Below are 22,181 nucleotides of genomic sequence, written 5' to 3'. Positions count from 1 at the left end.
CTGAGAAGCAAATACTGCAACAAAAAGAGGGTACATCCCATGGGCTCCAGAACTAATGAAGCCTGGCCTTTGCCTGTGTTAACGCCATAGTAATTCCATTTACAAGGTCAGGCAAGAAATGGCAGCCTGTGATTTATTCAAAGGTCTGGGTATTGTGATACACCAGCAGTTAGCTACTGCCAAAGGAGCCGTCTTCTGCTTGTCATTTGTCCTAATGAATCATTAATCTGAGCCTCTCTGTCCCTCTACAATTTTAAGTTTGAAGGATTAAACATTCTTAAGTTTTTACTTGTCTTTGAAGCTGTGCACAGGGCTCTAAATGCAGTGAAAATGGCTGACAGACTCAAGAGAAAATTCCTCACACGGGGTCCCAGTTGTGGGGGTACCAGTCATTGGTTTTTCTGGGTCTGCATTGAAGGCACTTGAGACAGTAATTTGGACTCAAGTGTTTATTATTTCTTATCAGTCAAACAGTCTCACTACTCTGTTTGGCAACTTTTCATTAGAAGGCACAAAATGGCTAACAATCTCTTGTTACAAGGTCTTTTAAGACTAAACTATCCAATTAAGAACTGACACCTAGATTATTTTCCCTTTTAACCCAATAATTGATCCCAAAGAGCCTGCACCACATAGTTTCTGCCCAATTACAAAATGCCACCCAAACCCAAGAAGAAGAAGAAAGAAGAAACCCAGGATGACACCCTGTACCCTCCATCTTGCTTCCAATCCACAACGTACTAAAAATCCCAAAACCTAAATTTCTCACCAAGTGATAGACGTACACTACTCTCTATAATCTATTTCATACTTTTGTGGATTCTAGTCTATCTTGAAGTCTAGGAAGCTTTCTCCATGAATGAGGGTCAAAGTCAGTGCTCCCCTGGGGGTCAGGGCACCCCAGAGCAGACAGAGAAATATTCCCAGGGTTTCCACAGGAAAGAACAGACTGTGTGAGTGACCAACATGCATTTCATTAGCAAGTCAGATAAAAAGTATTAACATCAGTAATTTTTAGCTAGGATGGGGCTGATTCTTGTATTTTTCCTAATTATGGTAAAAATCTGACCTGTCTATATATTTTTCCATGGTAGTGCCTAGAGACTGGACCAGAGGCAGTGACCACAGTCTGAAACACTGCCTGTGCTCTCTAAACATCAGGAAACCCTTTTTTCTGTGAGGAATAACTGGGCACTGGCGCAGATTGCCCAGAGAGTTTGTTGAATCTCTCCCACTGGAGATCTGCAAAAGCCATTTGGACACAGTCGTGGGCAACCAGCTCCAAATGGCTCTGCTGCAGCAGTGGTTGGACCACAGGACCTCCAGAGGTGCCTTCCAAACTCTGTCATTCTGTTATTAATGCCAGATCTGGTTGGTTTTGCTAGACCTGGTAAAAGTTTGAAGCAACACCGTTTTTGCAGAGGAGAAAACAAAGGGTACAGGAAGAATGAAGAGTGAGGAGCATAAATTTGATAATTTGGGCAAGTTAACCCAGATTAACTCAATAGGAATTTCAAAGGTGAAAGAGATGCAGGGAAGTTTCTGTAAATATCCGTGTGTGTAAAATTGTAAGTGGATGCTATCACAGTCTGTCAAGTTCCTAAGAGACATGCCAGCTCTTGTGCACTCTGAAATGTAGTAAAATTCCTTATCAAATCATGTGTTTTTGTGAAGAAAAGCTTCACTTCTGGAAGAGGATGATAACTGAAGCTTGCTTGATCAAGCTGCTTGATCTTGTGAGAATCAGAACACTAATAAAGGAAATCCACATGATTTCTTAATGTAGCAAAACCAGTCTCTGATCCTTACTTCCCTCAAGTGATTTGTAGGGTAAAAAGTCAACTGCTTGAATATTATGTGTTCTGAATTAATCTCTTGTTAATAGTATAACAGGAAAGGGAAAAAAACCAAACAGCTTTGTCATGGATCTGTGGTGCCCTCTGGAATGTAAATGCAGAATGCTGCTATTGAAGATTTGGATGGATGAAGAGATGAAACACCACATCCTGCTTTTGATGGATCTTTTTACCAAATGTTATTTCTCTGATACCGTGCTGCTAACTCCGTCAGTGTAAAGTCACTAGGGTTGACACATGGATTCTGAAGGTGTTATGTTTTCAAAGATAACTTTTCAGGAGTAGAGGATGGAAGAGGAGTACTTTGGAGAAACCCCAAAGTAACCCAGCTTTTTTCTTACAGCCAAACCTGTGGCAAATCCAGGACACTGATGAATCTTGGTGAAAGGTAGGAAATGAATGCTTCTGGTGTAACTAAAATAACAGGCCTGACCTTCAAAAAAGAATAGCTGTTAGTTGGTTTTGTGCTGTTGACATTATGATCCTGTCTTTCTAGGACAAGATTCTGAGATTTTTATTAATTTACTTCCTTTAATTGATAATTATTTTTCTCTGATATTTGAGGCTTCCTACAGCACAGTAGAGCAAAGTAAAACAAGTACAACCTGATTTAGTTTTGAATTTTATGGTAAATTCAGTGGTAACTCAGAGGTATTTCACTGCTAAATCTACATTACCAGTAACACAGTACAGTAAGAGAAAATAAGGAATTATATCCCTTTCAGTTTGTCCTGAGGATCCTTGTCTGTCCATGGTATGAGGACTTACTTTGAAGGAGGTATTATCTAGCTTCCATACTGAAGAACTCCACTATAGGCTGGATTTGAAGCTTTTTGAAAAGAAGCTATTCCTCAACTTGCTTCTACCTTGACTGCAGGCCCCTCCAGGGAGCAACATGTCCTGTAGACTGCCTTCACAAGCACCATAAATATGTTCATCCTGAAAGCCTGGTTCATGACAGAAACTTCCTCCTCAAGTAATTTCCAAATGAAGCTATGGTCCTTACTGTCAGACCCATCTCCCTTTGCTCCACCTCTGAATCTTACAATAAAGAAGGAATGGTAGTCTTAATCCTGTAGAAGCTGTGCCAAGAGGATGTCATGATTACAGTGGTGCCTTTGTTACTCTACCATGTTTTTCTAGAGAAAAATGTTTGAACAGCTTTCTGGCAGTTTTCCTTTGCTCCTACTTTGTCTGTGGTAAACTGGAGGTTCTCAGCCCAGGGCATTGTTCAGATTTGTGGGGCTTTCTCCATGAGATGCAGAATGATCAGCCATAGGTGAAAAACGTTTGGATGCAGTTGGGTGCTATCAAGGTGAGGTTGAATTGTTTCCCTTGCATGTAATTTCAGAAGGACATACCTGGATTCAAGAGAATGGTGGTGCTTTCCAAAGCCTCATGACCCTGTTTCCACTGAAACTAACTTTGCTAACTATTTTGGGGTAAGAAACTCCTTACAGGTGGGCCGCTGATTTAGGCCTCTGAGGCCATCTCTTGAAGAAAGTTCGTATAGTCAACACTGACTACATTCTTAGAACTTGGATCAAAAGGGTCCTTTGCAATAGGTTGCTCAGGCAGGTCACAGAGTCACCATCCCTGAAGATGTTTCAGAGGTGTGTGCACTGGGCAATGTGGTTTGGATTTAGAGGTGACAGTGGCAGTGCTGGGTGGATGGTTGGACTTGATGATCTTAGAGGTCTCTTCCAACACTGATGATTCTGTGATTCCAAGTAATCCCTGTAGTAAGAGTCCAGTGAAATTTAACTTGGAATATTTTACTTCAGTTGCAGCTGAAGTAAAAGCAGTTCCAAAATGAATACAAACACTCAGTACTTGAGCTCTGGATATGAGGGGATCAGACTTCAGGCTGCTCAGGGAATTAGTGAGTTAGATACCCTGGAAAGATACCTGCTTTTGCAGGTGCTGGGGTCTGTCAATGCTGGTCACATTTTAACCACCATCTTTTAAGGGCATGGGAAGAGGCAATTCCCAAATGCCAGAAGTCAAGCAGGTGAGGCAGAAGATGGCTTGGCTGAGCAGAAAACTTCTTTGGGAGGTTGAGGCAAGAAAAGGTGTAGGCTCAGCAGAAGCAATGTCAGAAGACATGGGAGGATTACAGAGACGCTGCTCCCCACTGCAGGGAGAAAATTTGTCATGCTGAAGCTAAACTGGAGATGAAGCTGGCCCCAGCTGAGGGGAACACTAAAAAGCTTTTTCAAATATATTAATGGCAAAAGGCAGTGTAGAGATAACATCAGCCTGTTACAGGAAGAGGTTGGTTGTCCCAAAAACAGCTACATGGACAAGGCAGAGATGTTCAACACTTCCTTTGTCTCTACTTTCAACACCTGTAAGGGACAAAGGGGATCCCACTGCCTGGAGCTGGAATACCATGGCTATGAGAATGATGAAATCCTATGATCCTGAAATTGTACAAAATTTCACAGCTGGGTAAACACATCATGTGATGGGTGATCAACTGGCTGATGGGCTGCACAAAGAGTTGCAGTGAATGGGGTGGCATCAGGCTCGTGACCTGTCACTAGTGGGGTTCCACAGGGCTCCACCTTAGTGCTTAGGTGCTCTTCAACATCTTAATGATTTGGATGCAGGACTCGAACACTAAGTTTGCTGAAGACATTAAATTGAGAGGAGCTGTTCACTTCTTTGAAGGCAGAGAGGCCTTGCAGGGCTACCTTGACAAATTACAGGTCACCAAACAAATGAAGTTTAACAAGGGAAGGTGTCAGATTCTGGCCCTGAGATGAGACAACCCTGGATGTGTGTATAGACTAGGGAATGAGGCTGAAGAGCAGCACTGCAGGAAGGGACATCAGGGTCCTGGTCTGTGGAAAGCTGACCATGAGTCAGCAGTGCCCTGGCAGCCAGGAGGGCCACCCATGTCCTGGGAGGCATCAGGGACAGCATGGCCAGCCAGGCAAGGGAGGGGATTGTCCTGCACTGGGGCAGCCTCACCTTGAGTGCTGGGGGCAGCTCTGGTGCCACAGTAAAAGAGGGTAAAGAGGATGCCCCCTGCCCAAAGGAGGGTGGTGAGGAGGATGAAGTGTCTGGAGGGGAAGCCATGTGAGCAGTGGCTGAGGTCACTTGGTCTGTTTAGCCTGACTGAGGGGAGATCTCATTGTGGTCTTCAGCATCCTCATGAGGGGAAGAGGAGGGGCAGGCACTGATCTCTTCTCTGTGGTGACAGTGACAGGACCCACAGGAATGGCCTGAAGCTGTGTCAGGGGAGGTTTAGGTTGGATATCAGGAAAAGGTCCTTCACCTGGAGGGTGGCTGAGCACTGGTAGAGCCTTCCCAAGGAAGTGGTCACAGCACCAAGCCTGACAGTGTTCAAGAAGTATTTGGACAATGCTCTCAGGCACATGGTGTGATTCTTGGGATGGTCAGGAGTTGAACTTCAATGATCCTATTGACCCATTCCAATTCAGTGTATCCCATGATTCCATGATTTGACTTCTTTTGTGCCATTAGACAGATACATAGCAACAAGATTGACAGTGAGTCCAAGGGACTAATATTATTTAGTGCACTTAGCAAAGAAAATAAAATTATTTCTCAGAAGATACTGTTCAGCCTGATGGAAACCAGGGGAAATCTCCAGCCTGAGCCTTGACAAAGCCAGTTCTGAGCTCAGACTGGGCTGCTCAGGACTTCAGCCATTTGGGCCATGAAAGCCCCAAGGATGTTATCAGCCCAACCATGCTGGGCTATATCCATGCTGCCAGGCTGTCCTCATAGCTTCAGCCTGAGCTCTCTCTGTTTCAGCTTTGCTGCTGCCTCACCCCCATACCATGCACTGCTGTGAACAGCCCAGCTGCATCTCCTCTCTTTCTCCCCTTGGTGCCAGGGATGCTGTTTGGTGCCCCCAAAGGTGCTGCTGCCCTGGCTGAACCAGCCCTGGTTCCACAGCCTCTCAGTGATCCTCTGCTGAACTCAGTCATCTTTGTCAGCTTCTTTCCTGTGCTTTGCTGCTCCAAAATGTATGTACAACCCGGGAGCAGAGGGGAACAATCACCTCCCTTGACCTACTCCTTGTGCCCCTGTTCTTCCAGCACAGTGTGCCACTAAGTGCCTTCTTTGCTGCCTATGTCAAAATAAATTGGTGACAGGGCTTGTAAACAAAAGACAGAATTTTAACAGAGTGCCAGAGCTGGAAACTGCATCTATTAAACATTTCCCCATTCTTCCCACCTCCAGCAATACCACCTCCACTTTATAAAATGAAGAGTTATTTTAAATAGTGGAACACTGCAGAAGACTGAAGAATAATACTCTTAGAAAAATCTAAATTTTTCAACTGATAAGTTTAAAAAGGATTTTTGTCAGGTGTGTCAGAGCCTTACAACAAGACTTTGCACACTCAGTTGCTCTCCTTCCAATATGTGTTCTTCAGTCAAGCCCCCACAGGTAGTTGATTTATTAATGGTTCAGATGTTTCCCTGTAAGTTAAATTAAATTTTTGAAATACTAGTTCTTATGAGACAAGAAGTAATTCTTTCAGATGAGAGGTTTAAGTAAATTCAGCTTCACAGAGGAAGTGTTTCAATGGTGAAAATTTCTGAAGTTTTTAAGTAGGGCAGATATGATATTCATAATAGTTTGAAGGCTTTAAAGTGCTACTTATTTTTCCTTTCAGTGTTTCTTTTTAGATGTTATTCAGCCTTTTCTCCCTTAAATTCTGTTTTCCCCAATAGAGTAAAATTACAAAAAACCCCCAGTTGTTTGGATACAGACTCTTTTTTATTCTTATAAATAGAGAAATACTTATAAATACTTTAGTCAAAGTATTTGCCTTATGAAAATTGGAATGTGGGACTGAAGGGGACATCAGGAAGTCATCTAGCCCATCCTAGTACTCTGAAACACATATATTTATATCCTTGATTGTGTGTTACCTATTCTCTGATGTCTGTATTTTCATATTCTGCATTCATAGCCTGCATTGTATCTGAACAGGCTACAATGAAGCTTTTCCCCTATTACATAACTGCCTTTCTGGGAATGATATAAATTACCGTTGTTTTTAACAAGAAAAGGAATTAATCATGTTTTCTTCATCTCAGACTATTATGGATTTGAAGGCTGTTCTCATGCCCTATAAAAATTTTTTCTTCTAAACCAGGCAAACTTTATTTCTTATACTTTGCCCTTATTTCTTAATTCTCTCAGTTATGTTCAACTTAATTCTTTGCAACTCATGTACTTCTTCCAGTTAACTCTGCTCTGCAAGTATTAATATATCCTCTGCATTACCATTGTTATCTCCTCTATATTACCATAACACAGAAAGACATTTGCTATTTTAAATACAGGGTTGCATTTGGGATTCTCTACTCAGTTTGAAGTCCCCTGTAGCCTTAGTTCTTCCCGTACTACTCATCAATCCTTCTCCATTTTCTGTGGGTGTATTTTGCTTTTTACTTCTGATATCTAGAACTTCATTTCTCTCTACTGTATTCTGTTACTCATCTAACTTTTAACTTTTACCAGGTTTGTCTATTTATTTGTCTTATTCCAGCACTACTCTGTAGAGTACCTGCAAACCCTTCAGCTCAAAACTGTATTCATTTACTTGTGCTTTCAGATCCAACTTGTTTACTGAAAATACTGGGCACCACTTCCCCAAGTAAGCATTTGTGAGCTGATGCCTCTTCCTTTTTTTTAGCAATAGCTGCAGTCTGCAGTTGAGGGTAGAGTTTGTATCTGCTGCACATACACTTCACAGCAATTTAGCTTAGACTATGGTTTGCCTATTTCATTTAGCACAGCCCTCTGGGACTCTACTGAAGACTTGCATAGTCAAAATGCAACTTCAATATCAAGATAACATGGTAATGGTTACTGCTCTACTTTGCATGTAAATTAATTACTTTCTTCCTTTGTTTCAAATAATTGTACCCAAAATTTCTGTTCTTTTGCAAATCCTAATAATAGTGACTTAGACAAAAATAAAACACTTCCATGTGTCCTTGAGATGCTGTCAGAGGTCTCATGTAGTCACACCACTACATTGTGCTCTCCATACCTTCTGGTTTGATGCTTCAGGATATGCAGGGAAGCGTAAGGTAACGTTGGCTTTTCTGGTTTGGTTCTAATCTTGCTTCCTCTTATTTTTCTCTGTTGGAGTCGATCTAAAATAATTAAAAATCCAGCGGATAGGACAAGAATGACTCCTGCCATGTAGAAGCCTGCTCTGTAATCTCCAGTCATGTCCACAATCAGACCTGGAGAGAAACAAATGACAGGAATTTGATTGATGGAGAGCAGACGAATGTAATTTAGCTCAGCATTGTGAATATATCCTCTTATAAAGGCAGTGTACTGGCTACATACTTGTCTGGCAGATTTCTACACCATAGCACAGGACCATCACCCCAGTATAGCATTTTTCATTTTTGTGTTTTGAAACACAATTCATGTCTTATTGTTTTTCATTTGTGAATTACTAGTGAAAAAATACATTACACAGTTTTAAGTACTTTCCAGCCAAAAGTGTGGCAGACAGTGCAAGTGCACATATTGGCAGAAAGACAGACTGTGCAGCTGTGTATGTGAGCAGCTCCATGTTCTGTGGTGTAGCTGTCACGAGTTGCTGAAATTTGGACCATAACTACAGCATGAGTGAGTTTAAAGAAGGAAAGGACATTCATCTGCTGGAGACAAAATTGGAGAATTTGTCTGACATGTTGTGGATTTCCAGTTCATCATTTTACAAAGAGTCACAGAAGCTAACAAAAAGACCTTGGTTTTCAGGGACATTGAAGCCAATCAAAACATGTGATGCCATTGTGTATTATACTGAAAAATCTCTACAGTACAGTATTACAGTAGTAGCTCTGCAGAGGTGTGTCAGCTGCCCTGTGGGTATGATGGCACATTCCTTTGTGGGCTGATGAAGGTTGCTTGCTTTTGGGAAGTTTGTCCATGTTTAGGGTACTTCCTAGCCCACATTCTAAACTATGATCAGACCTATACAGGCATAGGAATCATGAACTCAAGTCTTTTAGATTTTACACTCAAAGGAGGAGAGGAGAGCTTGAGAGGCACTTAGGGTTCCCTGCTCTTCCATATATTCTTGGTAGTTCTCTAAATATACAAAAAGGGGCCACACTGATTCCCAGATAATAAGTACTAGTGACCAGCCACTATAAACTGTATTTTATTCAGATCTTTCCAACACATTTTCGATACTGTTCTGTTTCAAACCCTCTACAAATCTTCCTGGTTCCTGTATTTCAAAAGTGAATTAAAATATTCCAGTATTCAGTTGGACTCATTTGCAACCCATTAGCAATGTCATTATCACAAAAGTCACTTGTAGTGCGTGAACAATGGTCTTTGGATGAGGACTCAGATCTGCATTGCACAAGTCACAATGGTTTTGGTTTTTTTTGGTTTTTTTTTTTTTTTTTGCCATATCACTTTTTAAAGCCTCTACAGCTTGCAGTTCATTTGTCTTGTCTTTTTCCAAGATGACTATATCTTTTTGCCAGGCCATAAATCCATGTGCTGTCTCATTGTCTGCTCTCTCTTCCCACTGTTCTTATGTGCTGCCTTCCCTGTTTATTATACTAGCTGGCTCAAATGCTGTCTAAAACCAGCAGGCATTTCTCTGAATATTTCCTTGAGGTTTGCATAGCCTAATGTTTCAGGCTGTTCGATTTGAACTTCTGTAGAAACCCTCCCAACAATACCAACATTTGTGCAACATCAGTAGTCTCAAATTTCGGTTTCTTCTCTGAAAGTGTGTGTCTGCTGCTTGTCCTAAAGGCGCACTTTCTTAGCTAAATAGTTGGAGGCCATCAAGTGGCTTTATGTGGGATTCAGAAAGCAGGACAACCATGTGAACCCTGCCTTTTATCCCTCCTTTCTTGTTGTAAAGGTATCTCCAAAATCACACAGAAGAGAAGGAGCAGTGTATTTTGAGAAGGATTTAAACTGACTATTTGTTTTTATGTACTTCTTGGCTCAGATACCCCTGAGCTAAAAAAGGGGGAAAGTTGAGTGCAGATCCAGATCTTTTCAGTTCAGATTACCATTCCCCTTTCCTCTTTTAAACTGTATTTGGCAGTGAGTTGTCTTAACTTACCTGCAAGAGGAGGCCCCACAAAACCTCCAGTGCTTCGAATAAGCATGAAGAGTCCTAGGGCACTGTCAAATTCTGGCATGCCTACAACATCTACTAGCACTGTAATGTGAATGGCGACTGTTGTGCCAAAGAAGAATCCATAGAAGCCAGTGAATATTGCCAGGGAAAGGTAATTGTTAGCCAGTGGCAAGAGCATCAGGGAAGTACTGATCAATGTAATCGCCATTGCCAGCAAATGAATGCTTTTGGTAACGTGGAGGTTGGCATACCAGCCACACAGCAATCTGCCTCCAAAGTCCACCATAGCCAAAATGGATAGGAGGGATGCAGTCCAGGATTCATCTATTCCCAGGCTGTAGCTAAGTGGAACTAAAAATAATGGAGGAACAAAAAAACTCATAGCAGCTAATATACCAAAAATGGCATAAAGTACAAATTCTGGCTGCCTCACAAGCATCCAGTTGAAGGTTTTGGGCGTGATGGAAGACTGATCTTCTTTGTCTGTCCTGGATGCACCATTGCCAGATGGTGTTTCATTTTCACAATGGCTGGCCTCAAGGAAGCAGCTACTTGCCAGGGGTCGCATCAGTACTCCACAGACACAAATATTGAGTTGGATGCCACCTATGATCAAGAGGGCACCTTTCCATCCGTATTGACCAATCAACCACTGGAAAAATGGCCCAAACATGAATGCAAAGGCACATTCTCCAGCACTGGCAATAGCATTGGCCAAAGCCCTTTTCTTGGAGAAATAGTGGCTAACGATGCTAATGGCTGGTGTCCATGAAAAAGAAATGCCAAGACCTGAAAAACACCAATAGAAACAGCACAGGTTAGACACCATTAAGGTATTTTGTGAAGGTAGAAATTTAGCAGTCAGTGCTTCTACATTTGCAAAGTTAACAAGTGTTAGAAAGAAAACATTTTTGCCTAGAAGAAGCATGAGCTTAGCTGGAGTAGGTGTAAGGGTATATTTGTGACTATATTGTATTCTGTACATTGTATATATTCAAGTGAAAAAGCAGAACATGAAGTATATACATTATTACATTCTCACTTAAAAAAAAAAGGAAAAGAAGTTGGTTTCACAGCTTTGCCAGTGCATGAGAAATCCCATGGTTATGAGGCTGAAGCTAGGCAGATCCCAGTGTCCATGCTGTGTGTGTTAAGGCTGGTACTAGTTCAGACCAGCCAATTAAGCTGAGCTGTATTCAGGGTAGACATGAGTGAGGTGGCACATGAGGCAAGTTGGTGTATTGCCTCTATTTGCTCTTCATTTTCTTGCTTAACTGCTTTGAGCAAATTTCAAACCTGCTTTAACTTAGAGTTATTTTGATGGCTCCCTAGACTCTTTGGCAGCCCAGGACTGCCAAAGGGTTCGAATTCCAGACATTTTCTCAGGCATCCAGTGCAGAATTCAGAATGGTTTATTTTATTCCCTGCTAGGTTTGCTTCCTGCTCCAGGAAAATCTGCTAGCTGTTGGAGACAATTATCTGGCCTGGTTTTGCCTGAAGTAAAGGAAAGGATTGGAATAAAATGAAAGCCTGGGACTCTGTTCAAACCATAAGATAAGCTGATAGAAAGTATAGAATTTGGGATCTCCCTGTCTTTTTACTTCAGTTCCCTTTATGAAGTTTTTTAAACCTTCACAAAGCTCTTATCTCTGAATGAAAAATAGAACAGTTAATTTTCTGCTTGCATATAATTTGCAAGTGTAAATTATTGGCATCTAAATATTTGTCTTCTTTGTTGTTGCAGATTTCCTGTACAAACTCTTATTTCTCGAGTGAAATGGGAGAGAAATCACTTTTAAAGAACATTGCTTGTTCTGGCTGCTCATAAAGTCAAAATAGATACCAGGTTTTAAAACTCCTACCACTAGCACCCTCAAATAACGTTGCTGGTGGAAGAAAGCCATAAAGCCATAAATTCATACCCTGTAGGAAGCCAGTTGTTGCAAACAACCAGACCATGTTGAGTCCAAAAAATCCCAATGCCATTCCTGAAAAAGCCAGAAGTCCTCCAGTGATCACAACTCTCCGATGGGTATATTGTACACACAGTGAACTGGCAACAGGGGCTAGATAAGCAGAAAAATCAGAGAAAGAAAAATACATTAGAACATTAATCTGATCAACATGGCCAAATAAATAAAACATTTTGATGATGACTGCCCTTCTAATGCTTGACACAAACAGCCTTAATTCTGCTGGATGGGGTAGGAGGTCAATCAAAATTTCAAAATTTTATCCTTGCTGATAGAGAAATTAGTGTTCCTGAGGCACAGATTTGAAAATATATTCACATATATTCTCTTTTAAAGCGAAAGAGCATTTTAATGCCTTCCTTGTAGTTGGACAGTTCTACTGACTTTCGTGTAAGGATACAACTACTAACAAGACAGAACCTCATGGAATGTTTTAGCAGAAGGTGAAACTTCAGCCACGGAATCTATAGGTTCATCTATAAAAATTGTATTATTGAGAATATGTTATTGATATGTCTGACATGAAAACTTTCTGGAGAAAACTAATTTTGTTTTCTAGAATTTTGCAAAAATCAACCCTTAATGGAATTTTAAAGTTTATAAAGGACCAAAAATTAGGGTTTATTTTGTGGGTAATACTTTTTACAGAAAATTGGCAGTTCATTTCTTAAATCTTTATTTAGTGGTAGAGTTTCTCACAACAGAGTGCAGGGGCTCTTCAACACAAGGGCAAAGGTGCAGGTGGTACAGATCTGATGGTGCAGCAGCTACTTTGGTCTCTAGTCAGTGTCTGGAAACACCTGAAATGTCAGAGATATTTTTGCTTAATGAAGAATAGTTTTACTGCCTGGCTGTTTTTTCCATCAGCATCACGAGGCGAGGTCAAAGCCGCAGGATTTCTTTAAATGGCCGTGGCCACTAGGGGGTTCCCAAGTGCCACCTGGCATGAACCCGCTCCCTAAAATCTGTTAAATATCCTGGGAACTGGAGCTCATGCATAAAACCGAATTCAGTTAACAAGGACCACGCTTCTAAATTTAAATACGTAGGAAGACAATTATTAAAAGAGAGCAGCCAGCAAGGAAGGTTTCGTAGTAGTTTGTAGGGGCAGGTTGTTGTGCATTAACCTGTGCTAATCAGAATTAAGAGAATTTGGTAGCTAGGATGAGTGAAATAAACCTGACAGAGTACTAGTTGTTGCAAAATCTTCAGCATGTACATTGCCTGACAGCAGAAAGACCTGGCAGGAGTTACACAAACTTCAAATGTCTCATCAGGTTTTACAGCAAAAATCTGATAATTTTATAAACATGTTAAAATGATACTGAAATTCAGTCATTATTCTAAGATGTAGTTCATGAGACATGATAAAGTACATGTAGTTGGTGAATCATAAAATATGATGAAAAGAAGAAGAGAAAAGTAGACACAGGGTAACATCCATGAAAGTTCTTGAAGACAAGAAAAAGATCTGCAGCTGGAGCAGAAATATTACCAAATCTCAATTCTTACATAGTAAATAAGAAGAATAAACAGGCAGAAATTAAACATGGAGTAGCAAGAGAATGAAAGAAGCTAGGCACAGAACTGGAAATGGGTAAAATAGCTTGACTCCAGAGTTTGAAAGGACAAGGGCAACACACAGAAAATGCACAAGCAATGGAAAGGGATGACAACGAGTACAAAGAGAAAGGTGTAGCCAGAGAAGGCTGGTGAAGGTGATGGGGAGAATTCTTGCTGTGGTAAACTGAACAGCCTGTTTTGCAAGTGCAGACCTTGGGAGTGGAAGCACATGCTCTCCTTCAATACAAGAAACAGACCTGCCGTTGAAAGGATCCAAATAGGAAAAAATAATAATTCAGTGATCATCCTCCTACTGAGCCAAGTGACACTTAAGGTTTCCCAGAGACAGACATTAAGAAAGACTAAGCAGGCTGGGAAACATGCTCAAAGAGCTGGAGGCTCAGGTGATTTCCATCAGGAAGTTTCTGGTCCCTATAAATGAAGAAAAGGCAGAAGAAGATGAGGACAATTATGTATTGACCTGAGACATTTATAAACTACTATACAGAGGGGGTTTGGAATGTTTGACCACCAAGTTTTATTCACTGAAAGAGGATTATTTTCAATGGATTTCAAAGGATGAAAAGCAACTTCTGCTGAAAATTATAGCTGCCTTCCTTGAAGTAGTCTGGCCTCCCATGTGGCTAGGCAATTTTTTTTTTCTCTGGTTTATACTTAATATTATTGTGCTATATGCTCTATTCCTTCATACATTCCTATACAATGTAAATATATGCTATAACAAAACCTAAAACAGGACTGTTAAGTTTTTCCCTCCTATGCTGGCTTTTTCTTCTCGTGAACTTCAGATGCCTGAATGACACAATAGTATCACAATATGTCGGTGATACATCTGTTTTGTTAACCAAATTGATAGATTACCATTTATTAATTTCTGTGGTCTGTGAAGCAGGTTTTTCAATTTTTTTTCAGTTAATTATACCTGTCACTGCAAAGCAGGCATCAAGGATAGCAGTTAATGAAACTGATAAAATCTTTTCAACTCATGACTTATTTTATCTTTTTACTTTGACTTTGGGTTACTCTTGTTTCCTTCTGAATACATTTTTCAAAGAAAGATCAGTTGCTCTTGATGTTTGGAAATACTGGAGTTCCAAGCAATAATACTGATAGGTGTGGACTGAGTAGGATGCATGTAATTATACAGTGTCTATGCAAAGAAGTGTCTTCAGAGAGAAAATTATGATAGCATTTATTATGTAAGGATATTTACCTATAGCAACCATATATCTCTATGAGAATATGCAGAGCAGATTTCAGAAATTCTGTACAGTTCAAGCCTGCACATGTTTGGAATCTTCACATCATGTGAAGGATCATGCAGTTTGCAGGGCACTACGGACTCTCTAAACAACCCAGCTGAGTTAAATGCACTATGTTTCTTATTTTTCCCTCCTTCATTTGATGTGATGTGGTATTTGACCTCACTGCCTTTGACTGGGATATTTCACTCTATCTTCCCCTACTCTCTGCTTGCATGGTCATGTCTTTATTGAGTTCTCTCTGTGTGAATAGATTGGTTTTTTCTTTTTAACCCTGTGAGTCTTCTGGTAGATCAGTAACTTAGAATCATAGTAAGAGGGGTGAAGAAGACATAGAGTTGGTAAGACATGCAAAGAAAGGGGATCTTGGTGAATATAAAAAGAAGTGGGAAATAGCAGGACTGAAAATAATTGTGGTAGCAGATGGCTTACCTGATGGATGGGGTCACAGTCCTTGTATTTTGAAGTACTTTGAAAAAGTACTTCAGACAGTCACACTGAGATCAGTGAGCTTGCACAAACTGTTTTAAGATCTTGATTCAACAAGCTCTGTGCCTATTATTCCTAATGAGTTTAACTCAAAGCCTGTAGTGAAACTTAATCATGAGTTTAGGTACATGATGTTTTTCAAGCAATCAGATTCCTATTTTATAGAGTTTTGTTATTAACCCATTCCCTATGTGAGGCAGTAAATGCCAATTTTCTGAAATTTTTCTGTATTTTCTGTAGAGACTTCTGGAGGAAGTCTAGACCTTATATGTTGCTGGGATTGGGTTTTTGTTAAGGAAGATTTCCAAACTTTCTCAGGTAGTTAATATTAAAATAAAATGCTAGAGGAGTACTACTACCTACCTCCTAAATGAAAGACGGTAATGGTTACTGATGTGATCCAAGAAGTGGTGCTTGCAAGTTCATCAAAGTGCTGCTGGATTTCAACAAAGAACAGACCAAAAGTCTTGAGGACAGCAGCAGTAAGGCCCATCACCATGAAGGCTGACACTACCACAACCCATCCATAGCCACCGTCGGGTGGATTGCTGTCTTTAGCCTGCATCTTTTTTAATTCTTAGTTCTTCTCTGGTGTTTGGATTGTTTTTTTCTTTTTTTTTTTTTTTTTGGAGTGGTAGTGATGGTGATGAGGTTTTTTAACAGATCTGCAAATTGGTAGAAGGCCCATGGTTAAAGAAATTGATTAAAATATTCTAGGAATGGCTTACACAAGTAATTATCAAGTTAAAATACAACATTCATTACAGGGGTTTGACTGAAAATATTACCTGGGTAACAGAGGTCTGAAGAGACAGAAGACTGAGTAAAGAAATTTTTTAAAAAATTCAAGTACAGAGTTAAGAAAACAAAAGAAGCATGCAGATGTGAACCAAGGAGAGAAGATAATGGGAAGATATTCAGACATGAAGATTTTCAAAGATAGAAGAATTTTAGGGCCCTCAACATTTTAGTATTTATAAATATTACTCATTCCTGCAATGCCAAGCATTTTTGCCAAAACAGTGTGCATCCATCCGTGCAAAGATTTATTCATAGGCAAGAACATCTTATTAAGCACAAAAACTGAAACAGCATATTTCCCTTTAAAAGTTTTATAATAAACATGCAGCAATCATGCAGTGTATGGAGGATCTGGGATCTGGCTGGAGGGAGAGAAACATTCATACATTTTTCTGGTTTCTTCATGGACACTAAATGCTGAGCAGGGACATTGTACAAGACACAGAAAACCAAAAAGACCTATCTCAGGAGGAGAATGGGAAACTTGAGATAGCTGAAGATATACTACACTTAAAATTCTCTACCCTGTGTGCACCTGGGAAAAATGAGCTGCATGAGGGAACCCATACCACTTGAAGTTATCCAGTACAAAGAAGCAGTCACTAGTCCTGTGATTTGCTCCCATGATCTCAGGAGGATCTGAATCACTGCAGCAGGGTGGGGAGGAGAAGCCATGAGAGCCTTGTAGGGATCAGAAACAAAATCATTCTACTGCCCCATATCTGGACTGACATGGCACTGGACTCATTTGCACATCTTAAAAAATCTTAGAACAGCCACAAGAGAGGGAGAGACTGCCTTGTGTTGAGGTCTGTATGAAAGAATCAGGTTTTCATTCCCACAGTTTCTGGGGTCATCTTAAGCAAGTTGTCAGATCTTGCTGTGACTGTTTTCTCAGTTGTCAAATGAAGCTAATACTTTCAAAGGTCATACATTTTGTTAAGTTGGAAGCATTAATACTTGTATTAGTGCTCAGTTTACTATAAGAAAATATAGAAATTATATCAAGCTGTAGCTGTAGCATTCTGACAATGCTGAGCTCAAGTAGCATGGTCATAATTTTGTTTGAGGCTTGGAAGACCACAAAAAGGACACAAGACTCAAGCTAAATGAGCCTGCCTAGGGAGAGTGATACTGATATTTCTGCATTCTGCATAGACATGCCTGGGCAAGGGATTATAATTTGGGCCACAAGACAGATAGAAGAAATCCTGCTGCTTACCAGGCAACACCCAGACTAAAACAGGCATGATAAAATCTGCATGACACCACCCAGCACTCTTCACTTTCATTAGGCAAACTCTGTCCCAGGAGGAGAATAAATTGGGCCTTACTGCTCACAAAACTTAAATGGACAGCATGTTTCCTTATGACAAATATATCTTTTATGTCACAGCTCAGAATTCATCTTTCAGTTCCTTTTAATGATCACAGTGTTACATGTAACTCCCAAATAAAATTACTATTTCAGTTCCATTATTAATTAATGAGGTAGTTATTTTCCAGCAGCCCTATGGATTCGAAAGCAGTGCAGCTGCATACTATAGGGAATTGCTGCAATGCCTGAACAGGGTAGAAGAAAGCATAGATACTACAATAAGGGAACATGTTTCTGACACCACACTTTGCTTTCTTCCTCCTTCACTTGCAAGAGAAAGTTTATTATAAGATTATGTAATTGCAAATATGCTAAACTGAAAAAAGCTACATAGGATCTCCTTTGGCTCTTAACTATTGAGTAATGGTAAACAGTAAGGTATTAATATCCTCACTTACCCATTTTGTCCCTGGAGCTAACCTTCTAAATAAAAAGGAGTACCTGTAGGGTACTGCTCCTTCTGTTGCGCCTGGTCATACACATGGTGCCTCAAAGATATAAAGCTGTGCCTGGAAGCATAAGCATTCTGTCTAGCATCCCACTGACTCCTACCTCCAAAATTTCTCATGGCAGCTGGAACAGATGTTCTGTGAGACATGGACTTAAATCAGGAAAGCCTGTGCTTGGTGTCTGCATCAGCAAGAGCAGACAGCTCTGTTAGTAGTGTTATTATGCTCATGGCAAATTTTGCCAGCAAGAACACGCAGGCAAGAGTGCAACCTTTATCTTTGCACCTGGATAGCTACAAAGACACTTTCTGAGGCACTGGGGCTGTTCCTCTATTCATGCTCTACAAGTTCTCCAAGCTATTTCTGTTTTGATTCATGCCAATGATTCAAAAAGCTTATCAGACAATAATAAAAATAAATTATAAAATGCTTATCTCATTGCTTGCATTTTAGGGTGCCACATAAACTTGTGAAGATGGATACTTGTTCTACTTGGTTATCTTGTGCTCCATGTTCTAATTTACTTTTTACAAAAGAGCAAATGAGTTGAATACATTTGCTGCACATTGCAAAACAACCTGGTGGTGGAATCAAGAAAAAACTCTTGTTAGTATGAATCCTAAACTTGTTGTTTTCATGCAACTCATACTTAACACTCCCCAAAAAATGTATTCACTGTCTCTGAATGGAGGCTGAATGGGCTCCTTGTGAGCTGGTGATACTTTACAGATATAGGTCCCCCAAGAAGACAAAAATGGGCAAGTATTAAGTTTTTCCACATTTAGATTTAAAAAAATGTGACTTTGTTATGGGTTTTTGGTTTGGGTTTCCAGTGCAAATATTACCTTTGATTTGGACTTAGGGAAAAAAAAAAAAGAGAGAAAAGGCAGAAAAACATACTTAATATACATAGACACAAAAGTACTTTTACCAAGACTGATACGTTGAAACAGCAGCTATGTAAAATTAAGTACAAAATATAGCTTTAATAAATTAACAACAGATTAAATAATATAGTCGTGTTTTATTGGTTGTATTAGAAGAAAGATGGAAAGAAACAAAGAAATCAATTGTAATTTATGCTGAAACTCCTCCACACATGTGACTTGGTACACAGGCAAGGATCAGGCTATGTTTGTCATATTCAGATACCTTATAATTTTCATCTAACACTCAGACTGGCTCTGCTGATGCTCATCTGTCACTACATCTTCAACTACAGTAGGGTCGTACTAGTTACTCAGACACAAATTCAGGAGGAATTCTTCATTAAATTTTCCTTTCTAACTTCACAGCATCATTTTCGGAGTCAGTCTAATGAGTATGATCTATAGCAGTTAATTGACAAAGCATATTAGGGTGGTAAAGAGGGGATGAATGCTATGAGCAACCAGTTAGAAGTAACAAAAATAAAGTGTAGCATCAAGAAATTACCTTATTCAGCCAAGGTTTGTACGGGATATGAAGATCTTCCTTCACCTTCCACTTGTATGTAAGTTCTTGAGTTGTGCTGCAAAGTACCAGGTCATCTTTCTCATCTGAGCTACCATCTGGCTAGCTGAACAAACCAATTTGTCTCCTTCAGGATGTGTAAGCATTGGATTTTATAAGAATCCTGTCCTCCCCTCCTCAAAAATCATTTGACTCCACCTACACTCACAAAAACAAAGTTCTGACTAGAGATCAGAGAAACAAAATCAGGAATGGGTGGAGGAAACTTACAAGAGGAATGCAGATTTTGTTATTTATCTGCACTATACTTACACTAGGCTTGGACTACTGTCCATGTTTTCTACTGAACTCAACTATGGTACCAACCAGAAAGCTCAGATGTGTCAGCTGGCTTCAGACTGCCCTGTGTTCTGGGGCATTTACTGCAAATGTTTATTCAAATTTGAAATTCATTTGTGGCTTCCCTGTGCTTGTGCTGTTGGGCAGATGTTGGCTACAGTGAGCATCACATAGCCTGCAGCAACTACAGAAGTTACAGGAAGCTTGAATGTGCTCTCCTGAGCATGATATATGCATATTTGAACCTTTCACCACACCAGAGCAGTCCTTTACTTGTGTGATTTAAGAGCCCACAGTTTAATACTGCTGGTCCTTGTAAAACTTTTCTTTCCAGCTCTCACTGTTGGTTTATTGGAAGTTATTCCCTTTCCTACCAGTTTACCTTGCACAAAGGTTGTGGTCGTCCCACTGCTATTGTAATTGTTGGGGGGGGCAGGGTGGGCAGTAGCTTGTTCCATTTTGTAGTATTTTTATTTACATGTTTGTATACTTACTTTATAACTTGATTAATAATCTGTGTAGTTTGTGTGTGCTAGGGGAAGTATAAATATACAGTTGACCTGCATAACTAGAGAAACAGATATATTTCATATTTTGGCATATTTGAATGCCAAGCCAGCAAGTTTGCAACATGACATTCTAATTTTCTTTTGTTGGGAAAACTATTTAGGGTATGTTTTAGGGCTGGAGAAGATAAAAATATGGCAAAGGAAAATTATGGGGCAGTTTTTGAGGTGGAATGAGTGTGCAGTCTTGATAGAAAAGTTGCTGCCACTCCTACTTCACCTTCTCGCTACCATGTGAGTTTTCATGCAGTGAACTAGACTGGTGAACTGACCCTGCTGTTCACTACACTGGAGCAGTTTCCCAATTTGGCAAAATTAATTGTGTGCTTTTACATTGCAGAAGGCAGAAAAAAAAAAAGTAGCCAGGAATGAAACTTGACAGATGCTTAATCCAGAGGCGCAATTCACATGGTGGTTGTATACAACCAGTGTATTCATTGTGAGCCCACCACAGTCTGACCCGTGATGTTGCTGGGCACAGGGGTGTGACTGATTGGCCTGCAGTTCCACTGGTTCCTTATTGCTTCACTAAAAACAGTGGTTATGCTTCCCCTTTGCCAGTCATTGACAGCTCCACCAGCTTCACTGCCACGACTTCTCAGATGTGACATTGTGGCTCAGCCACTTCCTCTGCCCAATCCCTCAGAGCCCATGGCCCACCCAGTGAGCCTCCTGGTGTTTCTGCTTGACTTCTTCATTGTCAGGATGCTTGGAATAGGTGGCCCTTGAATATTATATTACCATCATGGGAATTCAAGTCTATGGACAAAATAATGAAGTCTGGAATATTTCACTGGTCAGTCCATCAGATAATTTTTAACATTATATTCACTGATTTCACTGGGGATTATGGGCAAAGGAATATTGTCATGGCCTGTCATGACTCTCTCTTAAAACCAAAATGATCTTAGCAGTACTACACTGAATGTTCATTTTCTACAGTCCTTCCTACTAAATACATTTAGTTTGTGTTATCCAGAACTACTATTGCGCATTAATAGCAGAGTACATTTTGCTCATCTGATCAGGCCAAAATATTTTCACAATTTTCTGTCAACATACAGAAGAAATTTTATGCTATACCTGTGTACAGTACTTCTCCTTAATCATCTATTGGTTTTCTCCACATGTTAAATTTACAAATAAAATTTAAGTATCTTTCATTTCTACTTAAAAAGCAAGAAAAAAAATTGTAGACTGCGCTTCTATTAAACTGCTTACATTATTTGTTGTTCAACCTTTAAGCATCTTAGAAAACTCTTACAAGAACTTTCATGTTTCCATTCGCACACTGGAGGGAAAAAAGTTTATTTCAGGTAGCAAGAAGAGTCACTTCTCCTCAGATCTATTTTGTCAGCTCAGCTTTCACAAGTTCCAAGTTAGCTTCCACGTTAAGTGCTTGAGTAAGCACGAAATACATTCACAGGCAGACTGCTCCATGAAATATTTGGTGTAGAGTGAAATGAGAATCTCCCTGGAACATCTGTACTTCAATAACTGTGATTCATGATTATGAAGAGATTATGCCTCAATGCTGTCCTGTCAAGTCATAAAGAATATATTGAACCATTCAGGAATTGTGTGTCTTGGCTTTTATTACCAGGCTCATGGAATGAAATCAGCAACGGTTGAAACAGAGGCTTGATATATATGTATTTCTAAAATGCCTTTTTCTCAGTATTCTCAAAACTGAAAGTAGTGATTGTGTTCTTGGCTGCTGTATATAATTTCATCTCCACTGATTTCAAAATACTTTTACTTCACTCCTTTCACCACCAGAGAATTTCTTCATTGATTTCTCAATGGGAACAGGGCTGTCTTTGAAGAAGACACAACATACCTACCTATTGCCTCTTAATTGTTATTATTGCAGTATATATAAAATATGGGAAACAAGTCTCTGA

At 40.0% G+C, this 22,181-nt stretch overlaps 1 protein-coding gene across 1 annotated transcript; it reads right to left on the bottom strand.

The window, feature by feature from the left end:
* Positions 1-7,874: 7,874 nt before the first annotated feature.
* Positions 7,875-15,857, bottom strand: LOC135459337 (monocarboxylate transporter 13-like). Its single transcript, XM_064735241.1, has 4 exons — positions 15,656-15,857; positions 11,907-12,050; positions 9,967-10,773; positions 7,875-8,101 (listed from the first exon to the last, which is right to left on the bottom strand). Exons 1-4 carry the CDS (start codon positions 15,855-15,857, stop codon positions 7,875-7,877), a joined length of 1,380 nt encoding a protein of 459 aa, XP_064591311.1.
* Between the last annotated feature and the right edge of the window lie 6,324 nt (positions 15,858-22,181).

Source organism: Zonotrichia leucophrys, chromosome Z (genome assembly GCF_028769735.1).
Source record: "Zonotrichia leucophrys gambelii isolate GWCS_2022_RI chromosome Z, RI_Zleu_2.0, whole genome shotgun sequence".
In the NCBI taxonomy this organism is placed as follows: domain Eukaryota; kingdom Metazoa; phylum Chordata; class Aves; order Passeriformes; family Passerellidae; genus Zonotrichia; species Zonotrichia leucophrys.
The sequence above is the reverse complement of the archived record's forward strand: the minus strand, read 5'-3'. Positions and strand labels throughout refer to the sequence as shown.

What these genes read in the sequence shown, in the direction of transcription:
- LOC135459337 (XM_064735241.1), bottom strand. Translation starts at nt 15,857, where the DNA reads ATGCAGGCTAAAGACAGCAATCCACCCGACGGTGGCTATGGATGGGTT. An exon ending in AACAACTGGCTTCCTACAGG is followed by an intron (nt 10,774 to 11,906) that starts GTATGAATTTAT and finishes GGTGTTTTTCAG; the next exon opens with GTCTTGGCATTTCTTTTTCA. An exon ending in TGTGGGGCCTCCTCTTGCAG is followed by an intron (nt 8,102 to 9,966) that starts GTAAGTTAAGAC and finishes GTTTCTCTCCAG; the next exon opens with GTCTGATTGTGGACATGACT.